The sequence below is a fragment of the Primulina tabacum genome, chromosome 9, assembly GCF_025594145.1.
Source record: "Primulina tabacum isolate GXHZ01 chromosome 9, ASM2559414v2, whole genome shotgun sequence".
In the NCBI taxonomy this organism is placed as follows: Eukaryota; Viridiplantae; Streptophyta; class Magnoliopsida; order Lamiales; family Gesneriaceae; genus Primulina; species Primulina tabacum.
The window spans coordinates 33,543,577-33,566,351 of record NC_134558.1 but is presented as its reverse complement, the minus strand read 5'-3'; the positions used below and the strand labels follow the sequence as shown (position 1 = coordinate 33,566,351).

The following is a 22,775-nucleotide window of genomic DNA, read 5'->3' as shown; positions in this document are numbered from 1 at the left end:
CTAATGTCGATCATTGATGTGACGTCATGAACATCTAATCATATATGCCTGTAATGAGTACTCTCATTATCAAAATTATATATATATTAAAAACACTAAGAGCAAAATGAAACGAGAATCAATAAGTTTTCACTGCAAGCAAGACTAGGTTTTTTGTGAGATGATCTCACGAATCTTTATCTATGAAACGAGTCAACCCTATCGATATTCACAATAAAAATAATATTCTTAGCATAAAAAGTAATATTTTTTCATGGATGACCCAAATAACAGATCCGTTTCACAAAATACGATCCGAGAAACCGTCTCACACAAGTTTTTGCTTAAAAAACAAGTATAGCAAATTAATCATCTTAGGAATCTAATGTTGAAGAGCCCATTAATGTAAGATAATCAAATAATTCACAGTAGCAAAAGATAGATTTTGAAAAATATCTTTATCAAGGAACGAAATTTTCGACTGCCAGTTATGATATGAAATTGAACCACTTAAAAAGAGGAGACATGGTGGGGTCGTACATCGAGTTGTGAAGACTTTTCAAAATTCGTCTCTTATTTATTTTAATTACTTAACAAAATCTCAAAATGTAAATTTTAGAATTTTAATATATCATGATTGATTTTATTTATTTGTCCCTTTTCTTTTCTTTTTTTTGTTGGGGAAAGGTCCTACATATATGCATAATAATGAAGTTTCTAGCTAGCTAAGCACATATATTTCAATCAACTATGCATGATTTTTTTTATTTTTTGGGTAAATAAGTGACCAAAATGTGTTTCTTTCTTCATTTCATCATATCTCTCACTTTCAAGATGTGGTTAGTAAGGATTTGCGGAGATCTTCCCATAGAAACCAAAGCCTAATATCAACGTCAATCACGCAAACATCCAAAATCATTAATATATCATCATCAAGTAAGGGTGGGTGCCATATATTTAGGTACTTATAAATTAAAATTTATTTTAAAAAATAAATTTTAATTTAATATTTTTACAGTTTTATATTTTCAACATCCTAGTTTCTTTGCACGAGAATATTTTGTGGGATGTTTTCGTAATTTTCCCTCGTTTAAAATTAAACCTGAAATTGCTTAATTCGTAATGTTGTCCAAAGTACTATAGAACATGGATAGGAAAAGAAAATTCTTGGGTGAGCAGTAAGTGATGTAGGTTTGACCATTAATGTCGTAAAATCGATGGGTAGAATTAGGAAAAAATTGTTTGAGTAGAATCTTAGCTTTTGTTTCAATTTATTTTATTAAAGTAATATTTGTAAATGTTTTAAAAAAATGATTATACATTTTTCCAATACAAACATTGATTGAATAGATCAAATCCTTGTTTCAGTTCCGATTTGATTCTTTTAAGATAATGTTTCCAAATGATTACAAAAACGATTATGGATTTTTTTATTTACAAAGTTTTACGGATTTGTAAAGAAAAAATCCATAATAATTTTTCAAAAATATTTGCAAAAATTATCTAAAATTTTGGATTTTTTTATTTACAAAGTTTTACGGATTATGGATTTTTTTATTTACAAAGTTTTACTCGATTTTGGCTATATATTAGATGATTTGCTTTAGCTGAGATTTGTCTTAGTCCATTAGCATCTCTTTATGGCAGTACTTCAAAATTCTTGACTTGTATATGTGGTTTAAAGTTTTTTTTCCACAACTATCGTTATTCGGTTTACACTAATAAATATTCCGAGTTATAACATAATACTTGGAAAATTACACTAGACAACTATATAAAATGCACTGGACAAACTATATACGACAGAATCGTTTGAGAATGTGTTGATAATGGAATCGATCAAAACCATGATTATTGTTCATGTGCTCATTTACTCAAACAACTCAGAGACCGGATGATACACCTCTCGTTTAGAGTTTAGCTGAGCTTCAAAACTTAGCTATTGACTGCCGACCAGGGGCGGAGGTACAGCTTGCTGTACCCGGGCTGGTTACAAAAATTTATATGTAAATTTTTGTATAATTTTGAATAAATTTGATATTAGTCCGGATAGATCAATTTAAAATATTAAAGGATGTTAGAGTTTAAAATTCTAGCCCGGATAACGCCAGATTCCTGGCTCCTCCCCTGCTGCCGACCATTCATAGAACACTGATCACCAACTGGATTGTTCATTTTGGACAATTAATATTCTAAAACTAACCCTTTTTTGGCCCTCATTTCACTCCAAGAAAATATGCTAGTTCATTAGCCAGAGTTTGATATTTGATAACGATTTGAGAAAACTACGTGTAAGCATTTCAAATCACAAAAAAAAGCAATAACTAGAGCTCTGAGCTGCCACCCCCACAAGGTCACAAATCTACAGCACTAATGCGAAAATTTACTTCTTTTACCGCCAAAGACGATGGGTACATCAATTTTTTTAATCGAAATAAAAGGGAGTAAATCAAGACTTGTGGGCACGAGCATCTCAATCTTTTGAATACGTTTGGATTTAAAAGTATTTTGCTTGAATTGAACTATTAACACAAACTATTACTTTTGGTAAAATGACAAACTTCCGGTCCTACATTATATATTTGATTGATATATCAAGAAATAAGTACAAGATCCTCTTTTTTTATTATGATATAATATATAGTAAAAATATATAATATAATTAATTAGAAAGCAACGCCTAAAAATAGACAATATCTTTTACTTCACAATTTGGCGTATGGATTAGTTAGTGTAGAAGTCTTCAAGTCCGTATGTAGATAATATAAATATAAATAATAAGTAGGGTATGGAGCTGTGAATATTCAAGCGATGCATCTTGAGTTGATCAAATAGACACAAAGTTAACCGGGGCCAGGCCAAGATTTCTTCCATGATCCATTTTTCTCTACACGAAAAATGTCAAAGAAAAGGATTGGATCGAGTAAATTATAAAGTCTAGTAAATGTCTACAAACTTAAACCAATGAAATTTGTCAAGTGCAATAATTTTTTTTTTTTTGCTGGTAAAGACATCGAAACATTACGTTTGGGCCGGCTATTATATAATTTAAAAAGATTTAAGTTGCACCATTACCAATATTTATAGCTTTTGGTAAAATAACAAACACTTGGTCTTACAATTGATATTAAAGCCAATATCACGAGTTCGATTCTAATTGATTGCAAAGACTACAATTATTGAGAAATATTGTTTGGGTACAATAATTGTCCCTGCTGTGCGACAATCGAAACGTGACACTTGGACCACCGTAAGATTTAAAATGATTTGAGTTGTACTTTTTAACCGGTATAAATTTTAGTATAACTTTTGATAAATTTCAGATGGATATCGTACGTACTAATTGATTATTGGACAATTATTACTAATTAAACAACACCGCCTTCTTTAAAAGCTACGTTTTTAACATGAAACAAGACAAAACAACATGTTTACTAGCTTATTTAATTTTATTATATATTCATTTGAAAAAATATTTGCCAAATCTTCAACTTCAAATAAACCTTTTTAATGATTTTCTTGGAATTTTTACCCTACCACGAGTGTTTATTAACGTAAACAATTAATGATGATTGAGATATGACCATTTCGATCTTTCTAGTATAGAGGGAGGCCTCGAATTCGGAATACAAAGGACGATTTATTTTATTATGATTTTTTAAATTATATCCATGAAATTAGACTTTTTTTTCCTCTTTTGGACTAAAAGAAAGACTTCATGGATGTGTTTTTGATTGCACTTGCTAACAAGAAAGAACAAGAAAGAGGTGGAAGACATGATTTCTTACTCAAAACAATAGGCAAAGCTTAATCTTTTGATAGTTCAACCACTTCACATGCATCGCATTCTCTCACTCCACACTCCACTAATTATTAATTGCACACAAAATAGCAAATTAAATTTGGTTATTGCCCTCCCATAATCATGCATCTCTTTTTTTGGTGAAAGTACATTTATGGATAAAACAAAGGTATCAAGAATTCAATGGCAATCTAGTAAGTTCCCATACATGAATTTGAGACAAAAATATAGAAATGATGGTGACCAAAAGACAGATGCAATTTCATTGGGTCCCCATGTTTATCTCGAGCTATCTTTCTTCTTTCTTTTGGTGTTGAAAAAAAAAAAAAACAAAGGTAAAGCTTGAAATGAGAAAAATCAAATCTTTTATCATAATTTCACCATCGGATTCTAAAAAAATCATTAAATCTGTTCATAATCAGCGTACCTCTTGCTTATTATATACTAAATATATAAATTCATTACAACTTGTATAAATACCCTCTCAGATGCCAAATCTTTCCTGATTCCATACTTCAAGCAATTTGCTTCCTCTTTCTGTCTCCCTTTCATCTGCCATAGATAACACAAGCCACTCATCTATACATACACGAATAGCAGCTGTATGTTTATGTACAGCATGGCAGATCATCTTGATTATCGAAAAGAAACATGCAACAACACAACAGGCAATAGTAATGGCCGCTTGAAACTCTTCGGTTTCAACGTGGCAGAAGATCATCAAGAGGTTGACTCCACCAAATCCACCTCAGCCCTGCCGGAAACCGGCGTTTTCCCGTCGTCCGACAGCCGGAAGTACGAGTGCCAATACTGCTGCCGAGAATTCTCCAACTCGCAGGCTTTGGGCGGTCACCAAAACGCTCACAAGAAAGAAAGGCAGCAGCTCAAGCGTGCACAGTTACAGGCCAGTCGAAACGCCGCCGTCTCGTACATGCGTAACCCTATGGTCTCCGCCTTCGCTCCGCCGACGCACCTTCTGCCAGCCGCCGGCTCCATGATGATCCCTACGGCTGTGGGTGCGTCTCCTTCGTGGGTTTACGTCCCACGCGCTGCGCCATCCTTCCACGTTTCGCATAGCAGTGTGTTTTCGCCTTCGACAAGTGGCAGGGGTGGGGGGAACTCATCTTGCGCCGGCGGCACAGGGGAGTCTTGCATAACGACCATTGGGCCCCAACAACAGATCAAGGCCCGCAAAGGAAGATTAGACGGGCCTTGTTTGAGCAGATTTTCAACAGCTGACGATGGGCTCAGTCTGGATGATGCATTCGGGCTAGATTTGCACCTCGGCTTAGCTCCAGCCGGCCCGTGAGTTTTTGGAGCCCATCTTTGAGAATCAGCTGTGAAGCCACGTATAAATTATTTGCGTTCAATTTTTGTATATATTCTGATTTATTTATTTATTTTTACAAGGGGAGAATTTCTCAAATGCATTGATTAGTTTACTGTATTTTCATATGGAATGTGAAATGTAAATTTACATATTTAGTGAATATCCCAAGATTTCCCTAAAAACGATGATGTGGAAAAGTTTACAAGTCACATGTGTCGGAAAAATATCAAGTATGGAAGAAAGAATTGTAATACTTTGTTTCTAGGCAAAAACTTGCGTGCGACGATTTCAGGGGTCGTATTTGTGAGACGGATATCTTATTTGAGTCATCAATAAAAAAATATTACTTTTTATGCTAAGATTATTACTTTTATTATGAATATCGGTAAGATTGACCCATCTCACAGATTAAGATCCGTGAGACGGTCTCACATGAGACCTACTCTTATTTCTAAGCATAAAAACGTTCATATTGTTATCAATTACGTATTAATAAATATTCGATTGGTTGATTGAGATATCAATAAAAAAAATATTTGTCCCGTTGGAATTTTGGTGTATATACTATATATATATATGCTGTACTTTATATAGTTTTCTTGTATGTTTCATTAAATTCTAAATTTCATAATTAAGAAAAAAGACGTTTATCTATATATACGGTAAATAATAGAAGTAAAATGGTAAAAATAGCATTGTAATATCATGATTGACATTATAAAAAAACTAAGAGTAAGTCTCTTGTGAGACGATCTCACAGATCTTTATTTGTGAGACGAGTCAACCCTATCGATATTCACAATAAAAAGTAATACTCTTAGCATAAAAAGTAATACTTTTCCGTGAATGACCCGAATAAGAGATCCGTCTCACAAAATACGATCCGTAAACCGTCTCACACAAGTTTTTGTCAAAAACTAATTTAGAGAACTATTTTTTTATTACAAAATATTTTTAAAAAACATTGTCCTTACTAAACATTATATTGTCTTATCGACTATTTTTATTTCCGAACTAACCCACGTGTATGAGCTACTGGGCCTATCTTTTTCAGATGTAGTGGGCCTTAATCACTCTCGAAAACAGCCCTAATCACTCACGTCTAAATTCTCAAACTAGTAATTCTATCTTAATTCTTAACGACCACTACTCACACACTACATTCTCTCCAACACACGAATATGTTGTCGAATTTTATTGGAAAAAAAATAATCCTAATTTATTAATGCTACATTTGGTAGGAGTGATTACATTTAAGAAGATAAAATGATAAGTAATGGTTATTCAAAAGACATATAGTAAATGAGATAATTGTGCTTCTTGTTTGGTACATTTTTTCGAGACGTGAATAAATAGCAGATAAGTTTTTCTTTTACTAAAATACCCTTCCATCTTCAAATATGGGCTACAAATTTGACCCACAAATTTGATTTCATCACCGTGGCTTCACACTAGTAGATCGACGGACGACGACTGATAAGGTGAATGTCTTACATAGAACAACCTTCCATAGGCTCGCAATTAGAAAAAAATGAAACGACACATCAACATAAATGAATACTACTTCACGAAGCAGAAACGGAAAAATGAAGTTTTGGACAAAAAAAATACCCATTTCAAGAACTACAACATTTACCTTCACAAACCGGATGCTTCCAACACGGCTACAGACGACAATAAAAGACTTAACGCTTCAAAAATATCGACGCATGAGAATTACGAGCCAGCCATTGAAAAGAGATGAGAAGGGGTTGGTATTTTATGTTGGGGGGATAAAGGATAAATTGGGGATGAGAAGTATAAATATGTACTACTGTACAATTCATGATTGGGTATACCATAAAAAAGTAGGGACTACTTTTTCTTCTTTTCATGGCCCTACAGTGTAAAAATCACGGGTCGAAGATTAACACTTGTCGCCTAAAAAACCAGTCAAATAAGGGATAATACATTATTTTTTCGTTAATCCTTCAATAATCACTCATACCAAATATAGCCTTAAAAGAGTGTGTACTTTTTGAGATGATCTCATATATATTTATTCGTAAGATGAGTCAAGCATGCACATATTTATAATAAAAATCAATAATTATTACATAAAAAATAATATATTTTTTGATCAAAATAGAATATTTGTCTCGTAAAATTGACTCGTGTGATGAATGCCGGATTCGATATGTACCACAGCTGCTTGTAAACATTTCAATGCCATCCGTTGGTAGGATGCTCTTATGGATTCCATAGGACTGGTGGAGATCCTTCTGATTCTGCTCTGTTTTCTTGGAGCACCCCCCCAAATGGGTCTACTCCACCGGTATCAGATGGTGGCCTAATTTACCGTTTTGATCGTTATATCTTCTATAATAAAATTAATTAATAATTATAGTTGAAAAATATTATTTTTACATTTTTATATTATAAATTTAATTTTCTTTGCTTTTAAAAAATATTTTATAATGTTACTTGAATTTTTTTAAAATAAAATTTTAATTCAAAATAAATACTTGCTCAATATTTTTAAAGTGCTTAATATTTTTTATGATACGATCGACATGGGATAATATTGCATTATATCAAATATAAGACCAACATTTTTTGCTAGTAATAATTATTTAAAAATTTATATTTAATTGTGTTATTATTCTATTTCTTCTAATTTTTATTAAAAAAATCTAGTAAATATTTATTTTCATATTTCAAAAATCATAAATATAACTTTTTAATTTAAATATAAATTGCAAATTATAAATATGATTTTATAACGTAATTTGGAGAAAAATACATCTGACAATGATTTTTTTAAGATTCAGTACCTATTAGTTTTTTTTTGTATTTGAATACATGACAAAAGACCAACTTAGTTTATATATATATATATATATATATATATATAATAATATGTACCAAAATAAAATTTGAATTTAAAAAATTAACAATCATAAAAAGTACAAAAGTATATATACCACAGTGAGTTAGAAAAGTAAAAAGCATGATTATACATATACATATATATCTATCTATCTATCTGTGTGTGTGACATCGATGATGATGTATAACTCATATACTAGTTTTGATAAAAACATAAAAAAATAGTACATTTAATAGGTGAATATCACTTTATCGTTGCTCATATAAATGTGCACGGTAAGTCTGCAACTTATCATAATTATATATACTAATAAAAAATACATAAATGTTGTATATATTATTATTATTTTTAATTTTCTAAATTAGTTATTCTAAAAATCTCACATTTAATAATATTTTATAGATGTGTACATGTGTTTACTCGTATACTTGGTGGTTTTTTTTTTAAATTTTGCGAGTCTGTGTTAGTGAGAAGGAATGAGGAAATTTCGGAAGATAACGATGTCTTTTGAAAAAGTTTTCAGCTTGACCCAAGAATCCATATCCAATCCAACATTAAATATTCCTAAAAATATTGGAAAATAACATAACTGTTGAAAAATATATTTAAAATGTGTGTATTGAATATTTGAATGTTGAATATTTGAATGTTGAAAATAAGAGTTGTAAATATTGAAAATTAGTGTGTGATGATACAGGTAATGATGTATTTTATTTTTGGATTATTTGTAAAGATTTCCTATAAATAGATCTCTCATTTGTGAAGAAAATCACAATTGAGTAGAGAGAAATATTATAAAGTGTGTAGTTTGGTAAATTTTGAGAGTTTGAGATTTTTACTTTTTACCATAAATTTTTACTTTTTCACAACATGTTATCAGCACGAAGCTCTAAAAGTCCTCAATCCTTTTCCAAGCTCCAAATAGAAGAAAAATGTAACAAAAGTAATAATATTTATTTTACTGTTATTTATTTATTGTGTATATATTTAATATATAATATAATGTTATTATTAATAATAAAAATAAATTTTTCAAAAACTTGTTATAAATCCTGGGAGGATGTTAAGACGACATCCCACACTCCCGGTAAGGGATACGACAAGTATAAAAGTCTATAAGATTTTTAAATAAAATATCTTATGACACATCATTATAATAATATGATATGATATACATAATTATTTAAATATGTCTAATATTATATACACCATATTATTACCATAAAATTATACAAATGCATACCTTTATTTTTTTATACACCAACGGTCATAAACGGTAACAAAACGGCTAGTTTTTGCACTATAAATATGATCTCATAAACACATTCAATAACTCCAACTTTCTCTTCTTCTCTAAAAATTATTCTTCACTAAATTTTCGAAGAAAAAAGAAGATGGCTTTCTCAAGGTTATTTTTAATTATTTTGGTTATCATACTCACGAGTCTTTTATTTATCGGAGAATATCCTCCTCGTGTGTTTTCTTTATTTTTACAAATGCTTGTACTTGTTTTTTATCCATTACTTTGTATTGCAATATTCATTAACTAATAAAATGCATCGTAATTTTTTTTTAGTACCACCATGTCAAATTTGACAAAGCTCGAATTTGTTGCGCTCGACATCACGGGAAAAAATTATATGCCATGGACTCTCGATGTAGAAATGCATCTTGAGTCATTGGGTCTAAGTGAGACAATAAAAGAAAATGGCATATCGACATCACAAGAAAAGGCAAAAGCCATTATATTTTTGCGTCGACATCTCGACGAGGGATTGAAATGTGAATATTTAATTGAAAAAGATCCCATGGCTTTGTGGAAAGGATTGAAAGAAAGATTTGAATATATAAGGGAAGTTATACTTCCGACCGCCCGTGATGAATGAAATATGTTAAGATTCCAAGATTTTAAGAAAGTCAGCGATTATAACTCAGCGATGTATCGAATAATCTCGCAGCTAAAATTTTGTGGACATGAGGTCACAGAATCGGAAATGCTTGAAAAAACATTTTCCACGTTTCATGCATCAAATATTACTCTACAGCAACAATATAGAGTACGTGGATTTGCGAGATATTCTGAACTCATCGCCTGTCTTCTTGTGGCGGAAAAAAACAACGAGCTATTAATGAGAAATCATCAGTCCCGACCCACTGGATCAACAGCATTTCCAGAAGTAAATGCTGTAAGTAAAAATGAATTTAAACCTGAAAACCAAAATCAAATTCAAAGACAAGGTTTTGGTCGAGGTCGAGGTCGAGGTCGAGGTCGTGGACGTGGACGTGGAATTGGCCGTGGTCGTGGTCGAGGCCGTGATTTTGAAAACAATAGAGATAGTTATTTTTATAATTCATCTTAAAAGAGCGTCCCAAACCATCCACAGAAAATGCATCATGAGAATACAAGTGTTAATGAGAATCACTCAAAAAGATATGAAAGTTCTTGTTTCAGATGTGGTACTCCAGGACATTGGTCCAAAATTTGTCGAACCCCTGAACACCTTTGTAAACTTTATAAAGAATCATTAAAGGGGAAAGAAAAGGAGACCAACTTCACTGAACGCAGTGACCGTTTGAGTGATTCAACTCATTTTGATGCTGGTGATTTTATGAATGATTTCTCTGGAAATGATCAATATGTTGGTGGGATAGAAATGAACAATATTGATGCTGCAGATTTTCTCAATGATTTCTCTGAGAATGAACAATATAGTGGTAGAATATAAATGTACAATAATTTATTTTTCATGTATCCATATAATGTTTTATTGTATAATTATGATATGTGTTATATTTACATATGTATTGTCAGTAATCTTATTTCATTGCATATTTTTTTGAAAGTTAAAAAAAAACGGAAAATGCTATGAGCAAAGCTGAAGTTTGCATACCCGATAGTGGTACAACGCACACTATCCTCCGAGATAAAAAATATTTCTTGGAACTAAAACCAACAAAAACAACGGTGAATACAATATCATGTCCTGTAGACTTGCTTAAAGGATGTGGTAAAGCACAATTTTTGTTACCTAATGGTACAAAATTTTTGATCAATGATGCTTTATATTCACCACAATTCGAAAAGAAATTTGTTGAGTTTTAATGATATATATTCCCATGGGTATGATACTCAAACAATGAATGAAGGGAATAAGAAATATATGTGTCTTATCACATATAAATCAGGAAAGAAATATGTGATTGAAAAACTACCAATGCTCCCTACTGGATTGCATTATACACATATAAGTCCTGATTGAATCAAACATGGTAGTTGATAATTCTTCAATATTAACCAATTGGCATGATCGATTGGGACATCCTAGTTCAACAATGATGCGAAGAATTATAGAAAATACACATGGTCATCCGCTGAAAGACCAGAAGATCTTTCAGAATAGTAAGTTTCAATGTAAAGCATGTTCTCTTGGAAAACTTATTATAAGACCATCACCAGCCAAAATCCAAACTGAATCACCAATGTTTCTTGAACGTATTCAGGGTGATATTTGTGGATCAATCCATCCACCATGTGGACCATTCAGATACTTTATGGTATTGATTGATGCCTCCAGCAGATGGTCACATGTATGTTTATTGTCAACTCGAAATGTTGCATTTGCAAGATTACTTGCTCAAATAATAAAATTGAGGAATCAATTTCTCGATTATACAATCAAGAAAATTAGACTTGATAATGCTGGTGAATTTACATCCCAAACTTTCAATGATTATTGTATGTCTATGGGAATCATTGTTGAGCATCATGTTGCTCATGTATATACACAGAATGGATTGGCTGAATCATTGATTAAACGTATGCAAATGATTGCTAGACCAATGATTATGAAAACAAAGCTCCCTATTTCTATATGGGGACATGCAATTTTACACGTTGCTTCATTAATTCGCATCAGACCAAGTGCATATCATAAATACTCCCCATTGCAGCTTGCATTTGGTAAAAAACCAGACATTTCTCATCTGAGAATTTTTGGATGTATGGTGTATGTGCCTATTGCACCACCGCAACGAAAGAAAATGGGACCTCAAAGAAAGGTTGGAATTTATATCGGTTATGATAGTCCATCAATCATTCGATATCTTGAACCTCAGACAGGCGACGTGTTCACAGCACGTTTTGCTGATTGTCATTTTAATGAGGAAATCTTTCCAATGTTAGGGGGGGAACAGAAACATACCGAAAAGGAAATTACATGGTATGTATCATCATTGTTACATCTGGATCCAAGAACAAAACAACGTGAAAAAGATGTACAACAAATTGTACACTTGCAAAGAATAGCAAATCAAATACCAGATGCATTTGCTGACACAAAAGGGGTAAATAAATCATATATACATGCTGCAAATGCCCCTGCTCGAATTGAAATTCCAAAGAAACAAATGGAAGATACTCATGATGTCATTAAACGCCTGAAGCGTGGAAGGCCAGTCGGTTCCAATGATAAAAATCCTCGAAAAAGAAAATTCATAGAGAAACACGATGATCACAAAATAAAGAATGACGTTTCTGAATAAACACATGATGATCACAAAATAGAGAATGGTGTTCCTGAAGAAACACATGATGATGAAAATGTTCTGTCAGAACCACAAACTGACGAGAATCATGAAATCTCTATCAATTACATTAATACGGGAAAAATATGGAACCGAAAAGATATAGAAGAAATTGATGATATATTTTCTTATATTGTGGCAATCGACATCATAAATGATAATGAAGATCATGAACCAAAATCTTTTGGTGAATGTAAAAATCGGCAGGATTGGATAAAATGGAAAGAAGCCATCCAGGTTGAATTGGATTCGCTAAATAAACGTAATGTTTTTGGACCTATAGTCCTTACACTTGAAGGTGTAAAACCTGTTGGATACAAATGGGTTTTTATTCGAAAGCGAAATGAGAAAAATGAAATAGTGAGATATAAAGCTCGACTTGTTGCAAAAGGTTTTTCTCAAAGGCCTGTAATTGATTATGAAGAAACGTATTCTCCCGTGATGGATGCAATTACGTTTCGGTATTTGATTAGCTTGGCGGTATCTGAAAATTTAGAAATGCGTCTTATGGATGTTGTTACAGCTTACTTATATGGATCACTTGATAGTAATATATATATATGAAAATCCCTGAAGGATTTAAGATGCCTGAAGCACAAAGTTCAAAACCCAGAGAATGTTATTCTGTGAAATTACAAAGATCATTATATGGGTTAAAGCAATCTGGTCGAATGTGGTATAATCGACTAAGTGATCACTTGATGAAAAAGGGATATGTAAATAATTCAATATGCCCTTGTGTTTTCATTAAGAAAACAACATCCGGATGCGTAATTATTGCTGTATATGTTGATGATTTAAACATCATTGGAACGAATAAGGAAATTCAAGAAGTTGTGTCATACTTGAAGGAAGAATTTGAAATGAAGGATCTTGGAAAAACCAAGTATTGTCTGGGTTTACAAATTGAACAAAAAGAATGTGGAATGTTTGTTCACCAGACAAATTATACAGAAAATATCCTTAAACGTTTTAATATGGATAAAGCAAATCCTTTAAGTACTCCAATGATTGTTAGATCATTAAACATAGAAAAGGATCCATTCCGTCCATGTGAAGATGATGAAGCTATTCTTGGTCCAGAAGTACCATATCTAAGTGCTATCGGTGCCCTTATGTATCTTACAAATTGTACGAGGCCCGATATATCTTTTGCCGTAAATTTGTTGGCAAGATTTAGCACATATCCAACAAAGAGACACTGGAACGGAATTAAACATATATTCCGTTATCTACGAGGAACGACAGACTTAGGACTTTTGTATTCAAAAGATACTAATCCAAGTATAATTGGTTATGCTGATGCTGGATACTTATCTGATCCACACAAGGCACGTTCCCAAACTGGATATGTATTTACTCGTGGAGGCACTGCAATTTCTTGGCGTTCACAGAAACAAACGCTCGTAACAACTTCATCAAATCATGCCGAGATTATTGCACTACATGAAGCAAGTCGTGAATGTGTGTGGTTAAAATCAATGACCCAACATATCCAAATCTCATGCGGATTATCATTCGACGAGAAGCCTGTGATACTATATGAAGATAATGCTGCATGTGTTGCTCAAATGAAAGAAGGATACATAAAAAGCGACGGAACTAAACATATTCCTCCTAAGTTCTTCGCATTCACCAAGGAGCTTGAGAAGAATAAATGTATTGATGTTCGTCACATTCAATCAAGTGAAAATTCATCAGATCTCTTCACAAAGGCGCTTCCTACGTCAATATTCAGAAATCATATATATAATATTGGGATGCGCAATCTACGAAATTTGTGAAGAATTGTTCGTGTCAACATGAGGGGGAGTTTACGTGACTGCACTCTTTTTCCCTTGCTATGGTTTTTATCCCAATGGGTTTTTCCTAGTAAGGTTTTTAACGAGGCAGTATAAAAACACGTAATGAAGACAATCATTATGATCATCATCACAAGGGGGAGTGTTGAAAAATATATTTAAAATGTGTGTATTGAATATTTGAATGTTGAATATTTGAATGTTGAAAATAAGAGTTGTAAATATTGAAAATTAGTGTGTGATGATGTAGGTAATGATGTATTTTATTTTTGGATTATTTGTAAAGATTTCCTATAAATATATCTCTCATTTGTGAAGAAAATCACAATTGAGTAGAGAGAAAAATATTATAAAGTGTGTAGTTTGGTAAATTTTGAGAGTTTGAGATTTTTACTTTTTACCATAAATTTTTACTTTTTCACAACAAGAACAAACTTTTATTAAAAGACAAAAATTTCTGTGAGACGATCAGGTCGTATTTTGTGAGACGGATCTCTTATTTAGGTCATCAATGAAAAAGTATTACTTTTTGATCTCTTATCAATTTTTTTCGAGCCAACTCTCTAAACCTATCACACAAAATTTGTTCAGTACGATTAATTAGACTAACATGATTTGTAATATAGCCAAATAATTCATCTAATGTGCTTCATAGCATTGTGATTGTGGGTTACATCTATGTTAAAAAAAAAGACAGTTGGGTGATGTTAAATCTTAATATTTGATATAGTTCAAAAGAAAGTTGTGGGAACAATGATTGTTAAATGATCGATTTCTTTTGCTGAACTAATTTATTCGTGGTAAAAACTTGTGTGTGACGGTCTACGAGTCGTATTTTGTGATACATATCTCTTGTTAGGGTCATTAATGAAAAATATTATTTTTTATACTAAGAGTATTGCTTTTTATTGTGAATATCGGTAAAGTTGATCTGTCTCACAGATAAAGATTCGCTGTGATGACCGTCTCACAAGAGACCTACTCTTTATTCGTGACGTGGATATGTTTATATTAAATTTTCAAACCCAAAGGCATAATATATGATTTAAATTTCTTATATTTTTTATAAATCAAGTCAACAAAATTATTTATTTTCATACTTCAAGAAACAGTTAGTTTGGCTATTTATTTGATACTTGAAATGTATGTATTCTATGAACATTGGACATGAAGTTCTATTTTGGAACAAGAAAATTTAATTGTTTATGAATCAATTTCGTCACATAAATTCAGTAGTCGGCAAACAAATTTATCAACTCAATCATGATTACGTTGATGAATTCTGCTTTGCTTCATGCCTTCAGTTGTACAATCTGAAAATACCTGGCCCTTACATCTCGAGGATCAAATTGCTCGAATTTAACTATGTATTAGCAAACACATGATTTAATATTCGATGTTGGTTGTTCACTGATTTATAAAAAAAACTTAGGTAAACAGTGATTCAGATAAAAAAAAATTATAACTTGGATTTTGGCACTCGAACTTTGAGGGAGCTGCTTGTGAGCTGCTCTCGAAACCACTCGTTAGTCGTTGGCTCGCTTACACTCTTACTCGCTGCGCTCTACGCTTTGTAAGCTTGTGCAAGGATGTCCATAAAGCATCAAACACAGAATGAGCAGGACAAACCATGGGGTCTAATTAAAAGGAGCATTCCATAAACTTAACACAGATGGGGCAAGGCGTTCTGTTCAATTGTATTAATATTAGAGAGAGAGAACAAAAACAATAGCCCCACCAATCTTTTTCCCTATACTAGCTTCCTTGTTTCCCTGAATCATAACAAGAATGTGAAACAAGCATCTATAATCAGAAATAACTCAAATCAACATCCTTAAAGCTACGAACTCTTCCTTGTACACCACGTTTTACCAGAAGAACATTATGATCAGATTCCCAGTTCAAAACGGCAATGCTGCGCAGCATATCACACTATATTTCTCCATCCTGTGCAATCAATCAGTATCTGCAAGCAAAAAAGGCATCTTTTAGCAACTGCAAATACACCCATACACCCATGATATCAAATTTTAGCACCAAGTTTAAAATAATCAAGTAGTAGTAATCAATCTATATATATGATTCCAGCATCCTTAGATAAGATAGCACATCACCTCTTTTGTCATGGAGCAGCTCCAGAAACTTTATACAAGTCTGGTGTGATTTCTGTCAACCGCAATCCAGGGAACAATGTCTGCACAAAATCAGAACCAGACTCAATGAAACAGTTATTATATACATTCTCATGAATCAAATGGTCAAATAACCAAAAACCCTTAATTTTCAGTGTTTTGATAAAATCAAAATTGAGTTTTCAATTAAACGTGTCATTGAAGTTTTCATGTGCTTACATCCAATTCTCTCTGAACAATCTTGTTTCTCTTCTTGGGTCTGCGTGGTGGTTTACGACCAGTAAATGACAAGAAATCCTTTTCGATTTCTCTCTTTGACAGGGCAACTGAGACCTTCTCCCGTTTCCTTTTCTCTCCGCACCCGTTGCCACCGCTCCGCAGCGACTTGTAAGTTACCGCGGCGGCGGCTTTAATTAGAGAAATTTCAGAACCGGGTTTCGCCCCATCTGCCCTCATGCCCATCCCCGCGACATCGGCGCAAGAAGCTCCTTCATTTACACCGACGACAAACCCACTTGCCCGTGTCTTACACGCAGCTCGCCTCTTCCTCAGATTCCACGGCATATTGGCGTCACCTCCCGCTGACATCAACGCAGGATGAGGCGTTAGCGACGGCGGACACACAGAAACCTCTTCTCGCTCGTGAACCTCCTTGAAAATCGACTCTTTTAATTCATCAGCAACCTTCTGACGATCGAACATCACGTTCTCTCTCACGGTGGTGATTCCGTTTCTCTCATCTTCTCCAATTCCCAGGACACTATGTGTTACCAGTGGCGGAGTAGAACCCATCTGGTGGGATCCGAGAAACACAAAATCAGAATCAGGAGAGCCTTTCTCTCTACCTCTATCTCCCGAGGTCTGCCGCAGTTGGCTTGATTGTTGATGGTGGCGGTTACCGGAAGAATCAGAACCATTCGAGGTGAATTCCCAAAGCTGCAATACTTGGCTATCAGAATCGACCTTCATGCAGCGGAGAGATCTCTGATTCCCCCACCTTAAACTGTCCGGAAACGTAAATTTATGCAACGCCTTGGATCTTTGTGCGTCCATGGCCATATCCTGGAATTCAAAGTTCACACTGAACCCACACGTTCAATGGAAAAAACTATACCGTGGAATGTATTTCTTTGATATTTGAAGAAGATGGAGAAAAGGATTTGATTGCTCTGGTTTTCTTAAATTTTCAGGTTTATTTTGAGGAAAACACCGGAGAATGCTGGAATTTATAGGCTCAGGGTGGGGTGGTTTCGACATTTCGTACTCTCATCTTTGAACGTTGCGGGTTTGATTTGGAGCAGCACTCATAATGCGCTTTTCAGATTTGCTCCTATATCCACAAAAGCGAGCGCGCGTTATATTTGGATTTTGTACACTTTTTTACAATATTTAGTGTTTGTATGTTGATGAATACATGAAATTAATAAAAATTTATTGAAAATTTCAATGCAAAAATTCTATGAAAGTCATTAAAAATCTGAATACACATATTTTATGTTGATACGGATTAGTAACACCGTTAAATCGAGTATTAAATTTAAGAAATTTTTAAATTTTAAATTGCCTTCTCATAAATTAGGGTTGCACTTATCGGACCTCTTCTTCGGTTGACCCCTGTGATTATAACAAATGTTTTTTGCATTAACATTGGTTGGTAATTAATTTGAAAAAATTTCATGTATCGTCCTTCTCTAATTGCAACATTAGTATATGTTAAGTTTTGTCTACTTAGCTTGATTAAAGTAATTATCAAATATTTAATACAACATAATAAAATACTAATAAAAGATCCACACGCGTTGCGTGTATTATTATTATTTTTAATTTGATCAAATAATACTAAACAATTAACAGAAAATTATTTTCAATTTAGAAGAGTTGTTCGATTTAAAAATGAAGTTTTGTTTAGATTTTTCTAGGTAAAATATGGAGTGACTTGAGAAAGCTTTTAGTATTGTAAGAAAGATAGTTATGCAATTAAATATTTCGGTGTCCTCTAAAGTAGTTATTCTAAATGTCTCACACTTAATAATATAGTATAGATAATATAGTATATAGGACCGTTTTAATTATTATTATTAGAGCAGGTCTCTTGTGAGACGGTCTCACGAATTTTTATCTATGAGACGAGTCAAGCCTACCGATATTCACAATAAAAAGTAATACTCTTAGCATAAAAAGTAATATTTTTTTCATGGATGACCCAAATAAGATATTCGTCTCACAAAATACGACCTGTGAGATCGTCTCACACAAGTTGTTGTCTTATTATTAATGGATGATTTTTAATCCCTATTAGTTGGAGTGATTCTTTATTCCACCATTTAATTTAACTCAAACTATCAAAATTATCCATATCACCTGTCGTTATATTACTTAATATCAAGTTTATTAAAACTTTTTATATTAAAATTAATTATTTACTAAATGATTTATTATGTAAATAAATAAAAGAATCTAAGGATCGATTTTAAATTTTTTTAAAAACATATTAAAAGCCATAATTTTTTTTTTAAAATCGTTTGAAAAAAATATATGAGATAAGCTTTCTAGAAAAGATAAAAAGTAAATAAAAAAACTATTCAAATAATAATTAAAAAAAGAACTCAAAATCTATCTAAACATTACATAAACTCATACTAATGAATCATGTTTAGAGTCATTTCCGTTGTTTGAATAATCAAGATGTATCCTACTTTACCCTCAAAATCTTTTAATATTCGCGACTACTAGATCATCTATTCTTTTGAAAAATTTTCAAATGATGCCGAAGGTATAAAAATGTTGGGTGCAATAATTATCCCGGTTTGGTAGAACGATCGAACCGTGGTTCTTGAGCTGCAGTGCAATTTAAAAGATTTGAGTTACACCATTACCACTAGCTATAGCTTTTGGTAAAACGACAAGCGCTCGGTCCTACAATTAGTATCAGAGCCAATGTCACGGGTTCAATTCCCATTGATTGCAACGAGTGCAATTATTGTGAAGGAGATTGTTGAGTGTAATAATTGTCCCTGCTTGGTAGAGCGATCGAACCGTAGTGGTTGAGCTGCTGTGCAGTTTAAAAGATTTGAGTTGCACCATTACTACTAGCTATAACTTTTGGTAAAGCGACAAACGCTCGGTCCTACAAAAAATAATCGATAAACGGAATAAACTTCGGACACCTTAATTAATTATTTAATGTGAATTTCAAATAATATTCAACTCGATTAGAGTTTATTAAGATTGGATTCGATTAATATCAAAGTATCCCATCCGAATTTACATTCTATAATAATGTTGTCTAAATTTATATTAAACTAAAAATCACAGTTCCATTAATAACTTAGGGCACCCACATTGGTTGGTTAATGTGTGTTAATAACACCCATTAATTTTCGCCCACCAATGTGGGTGCAAGAATTAATAATCTTGGCTGACATGGCAGCCAAGAAATTCATCAGAATGAACGGCGTTATTTCGAAATTTGCGACGGTTTTTCGTAAACCATCGCAACTTTGCGACGGTTTTTCGTAAACCGTCGCAAAGTGAAAAGCGTCTGTTTTTTTTTTTAAAAAAAGGTCGCTATTTGCGACGGTTTTTGAAAAACCGTCGCTAATTATCACCAACGGCTATTTTCAAACGGCAAAATTATGCACCAACGGCTATTTTCAAACGGCAAAATTATGCACCAACGGCTATATTCGATTATCGTAATTCGTTTTCTTTGTATTTTGTGTTTTTTTTAAAGAGATTGTGTTGAATAATATTTTAAATAAAAGAGTCCAACTTTTTTTTTATTTCTTAATAATATTTTAATGAATATTGGAATTAAGTTATTTTTAAAATAATAATACTATTTATTTTTAGTAATATTTGTTGTAAAATTTTAAAAATATTAGAAAGATATTGAAATATTAAAAATAAAAAAAAATGAGTAAGTGGACAGTGAGACCCATAAATAATGAAAGTTGAAATTAAATGAATGTGGGTGTGTGTTAATAATGAGGAAGTGTTAATGTAATGAATATGTGGCTCGTGGACCCCATCATTTTTGATGAGATGGATAGTTATTAACATGGATTAATTCCGACGGATGCGGATGCCCTTATCACAAAAGTGTAAATAACCTAATTGGTTGATTTCTTCACAAAAAACAAAATATTTATATATATAAAAAAGGCGTTTCAGGTGAAAATAGTTGGTTTCAATTATCCGTGCGCAAGTTAGCGAACCCGAACCCCGAATCCGACCCGAAACCACGTACCTTTGATTGTATGCTGCTGCTGCTCTTGCTCCTTCCCGGCCATTTTCTTAATTTCATTTTTTAAACCTAAATAAAATATATGAAGGAAAAACACGGCAAGTAATCCTTCTTTCGTCTGCTTTTTCCATCTCACCGCTTTTTTCATCCATTGGAACATCCAAGAAATACCTAAAGCTTCTACCTTTGAGCGTTTGATTGAGTGTGAAATTTGAATGTGCAGGATATGGCTACGGGGACAGAAAGATCCAAGGCTTTGCATAATTTCACGTTTCCCGTCGGTTTGAGGTGGGGGAATCAGAAATTTCTCCGCTGCATGAAGGTCGATTCTGATGGACAATTCATCAATGACGCTGGTTCATCTGATCACCACCACCACCACCAGCAATCAATCAATCAGCGGCGGACTACAAGTGATAGAAAGAGAGACAAAGACTCTTCTGCTTCCAAATTGCTTCCTTTTGGATCCCTCCAAATGGGTTCTGCTCCACCGCCGGTGTCATCAGATGACGGGTTTGCCTCCGTGAGAGAGAACGTGAAGCTTGATGTTCAGACGGCTGCTGATAAATTGAAAGCTGCGACCTTTAAGGATAGTCATGAGGATGGTTCGGTTTCTGTATCTCTTCTGCCGCCGCACCCGCCGGTACCTCGGCATTCTGCGGTGATGCCTGGTGAAGGAGAGACCAAAAATCCGTGGAATCTGAGGAAGAGGCGAGCTGCCTGTAAGACTCCGGTAAGTGGGTTTATTTTCGGTACAAATGGTGGTTCTTCTGCCGCCGGGGTTAGCGGGAAAACTTTGAGGGCGAATGGGGCGACCGAGGCAACTGACGAATTGTCCAGGCTTAGAAGTGATGGTAACGTGGCGGCGATTTGCGGAGAGAAGTTAACACGGGAGAAATTTTCAGTTGCCCTCTCAAAGAGAGAAATCGGAGAGGATTTCTTTGAATTCACTGGTCACAAACCAGCGCGCAGACCCAAGAAGAGAGCTAAAATTGTCCAGAGAGAATTGGATGTAAGAACACGATCCCGGATTCCCTTTATTACATCTCATATTGATTTCATTTTCTCAATTGAAATCTGGGTTTTTGGTTATTTAATCATTCCATTGATTAAACTACATTTAATCTCTGTTTCATCAAATCTTCTTGTTTTGAGCAGACACTATTCCCAGGATTGAGTTTGACAGAAATTACAGCAGATATGTATAAAGTTTCTGAAGGTGCTCAGTGACAAAACAAAAAGGTAATCTTCTAAATCTTTGATAGAATTTCCATTTCTTATTGATGTGATTCTGAAGTTTAATTTTGAATCGTTGGCTTAATCTGAAGTTACTCCGGAGTTGGATGATGCCTTTTTTTCCTTGAAGAAATTGGTTGATTGTAAAGGACGGGCTACTGTTGATTGGATGGGGAATTCTATCATAATATCGAATCCTCTCGTAAATATTTGGTGGCCAAGGAAGGATTACTTGCTCTATGAAAGCTATTGTTTATCTAGTTCTGATCAATTGTTTATTATTCTTGTTTTGTTTGGTAGAAATAAAACCAACATAGTGATAGAGATTGGCAACATGTTTTTCTTTCTTTCTTTCTTAATTACCAATGAACACGATGCCCCGTGTTGTTAAAGTTTTCTCGCTAACAGCAGATTTTTGCATGTATTCCTATTGGTTATACTTGTATAATCTATGATTTGCTCGGGCTTGTGTTGGCGTAATGACCTCAATATACTGCCACAAAATTTCATCTGCTTATTATGAGTATTCCTACTCTAAGTTCAGTTCAATGGTTTATTGGACTTGTTTGATTGGGGACATCTCTGTTTTCTGGGTTTGGAGTTATGACCATTTTGCATCAGAATACTGATCAACGATCATTACAGTTAGTTCTCTGGAACCAAAATGTGAATTTTAAGTTATTTTACATTCAAATGGGCTTTCTTGGTTTTAGTAACACACCTACCTAGAAAGAAAATATGGAGATTAAATTTCTTAGGCTGGTGATCTCTGAACAGGTTCTCTGATATTTTTTC

At 33.4% G+C, this 22,775-nt stretch overlaps 3 protein-coding genes across 5 annotated transcripts; 2 read left to right on the top strand and 1 right to left on the bottom strand.

The window, feature by feature from the left end:
• Positions 1-4,055: 4,055 nt before the first annotated feature.
• On the top strand, positions 4,056-5,271 carry LOC142556590 (zinc finger protein GIS3-like). Its single transcript, XM_075668057.1, has one exon. It carries the CDS (start codon positions 4,386-4,388, stop codon positions 5,088-5,090), a length of 705 nt encoding a protein of 234 aa, XP_075524172.1. The 5' UTR covers positions 4,056-4,385; the 3' UTR covers positions 5,091-5,271.
• A 10,733-nt stretch (positions 5,272-16,004) lies between these two features.
• Positions 16,005-17,785, bottom strand: LOC142556589 (uncharacterized). Of its 3 annotated transcripts, none has more exons than XM_075668056.1 (3): positions 16,718-17,785; positions 16,476-16,560; positions 16,005-16,351 (listed from the first exon to the last, which is right to left on the bottom strand). In XM_075668056.1, exons 1-2 carry the CDS (start codon positions 17,555-17,557, stop codon positions 16,489-16,491), a joined length of 912 nt encoding a protein of 303 aa, XP_075524171.1. In that variant the 5' UTR covers positions 17,558-17,785; the 3' UTR covers positions 16,005-16,351; positions 16,476-16,488. The 3 variants fall into 3 exon arrangements, with proteins under 3 accessions (XP_075524171.1, XP_075524169.1, XP_075524170.1); XM_075668054.1 differs by having other exon boundaries at positions 16,005-16,361; positions 16,481-16,560; XM_075668055.1 differs by having other exon boundaries at positions 16,005-16,332; positions 16,481-16,560.
• A 2,925-nt stretch (positions 17,786-20,710) lies between these two features.
• Positions 20,711-22,559, top strand: LOC142555342 (uncharacterized). The gene is made up of 3 exons (XM_075666169.1): positions 20,711-21,756; positions 21,903-21,986; positions 22,073-22,559. The coding sequence occupies exons 1-2, from the start codon at positions 20,971-20,973 to the stop codon at positions 21,972-21,974; spliced, it is 858 nt and encodes a 285-aa protein (XP_075522284.1). The 5' UTR covers positions 20,711-20,970; the 3' UTR covers positions 21,975-21,986; positions 22,073-22,559.
• Positions 22,560-22,775: the final 216 nt, after the last annotated feature.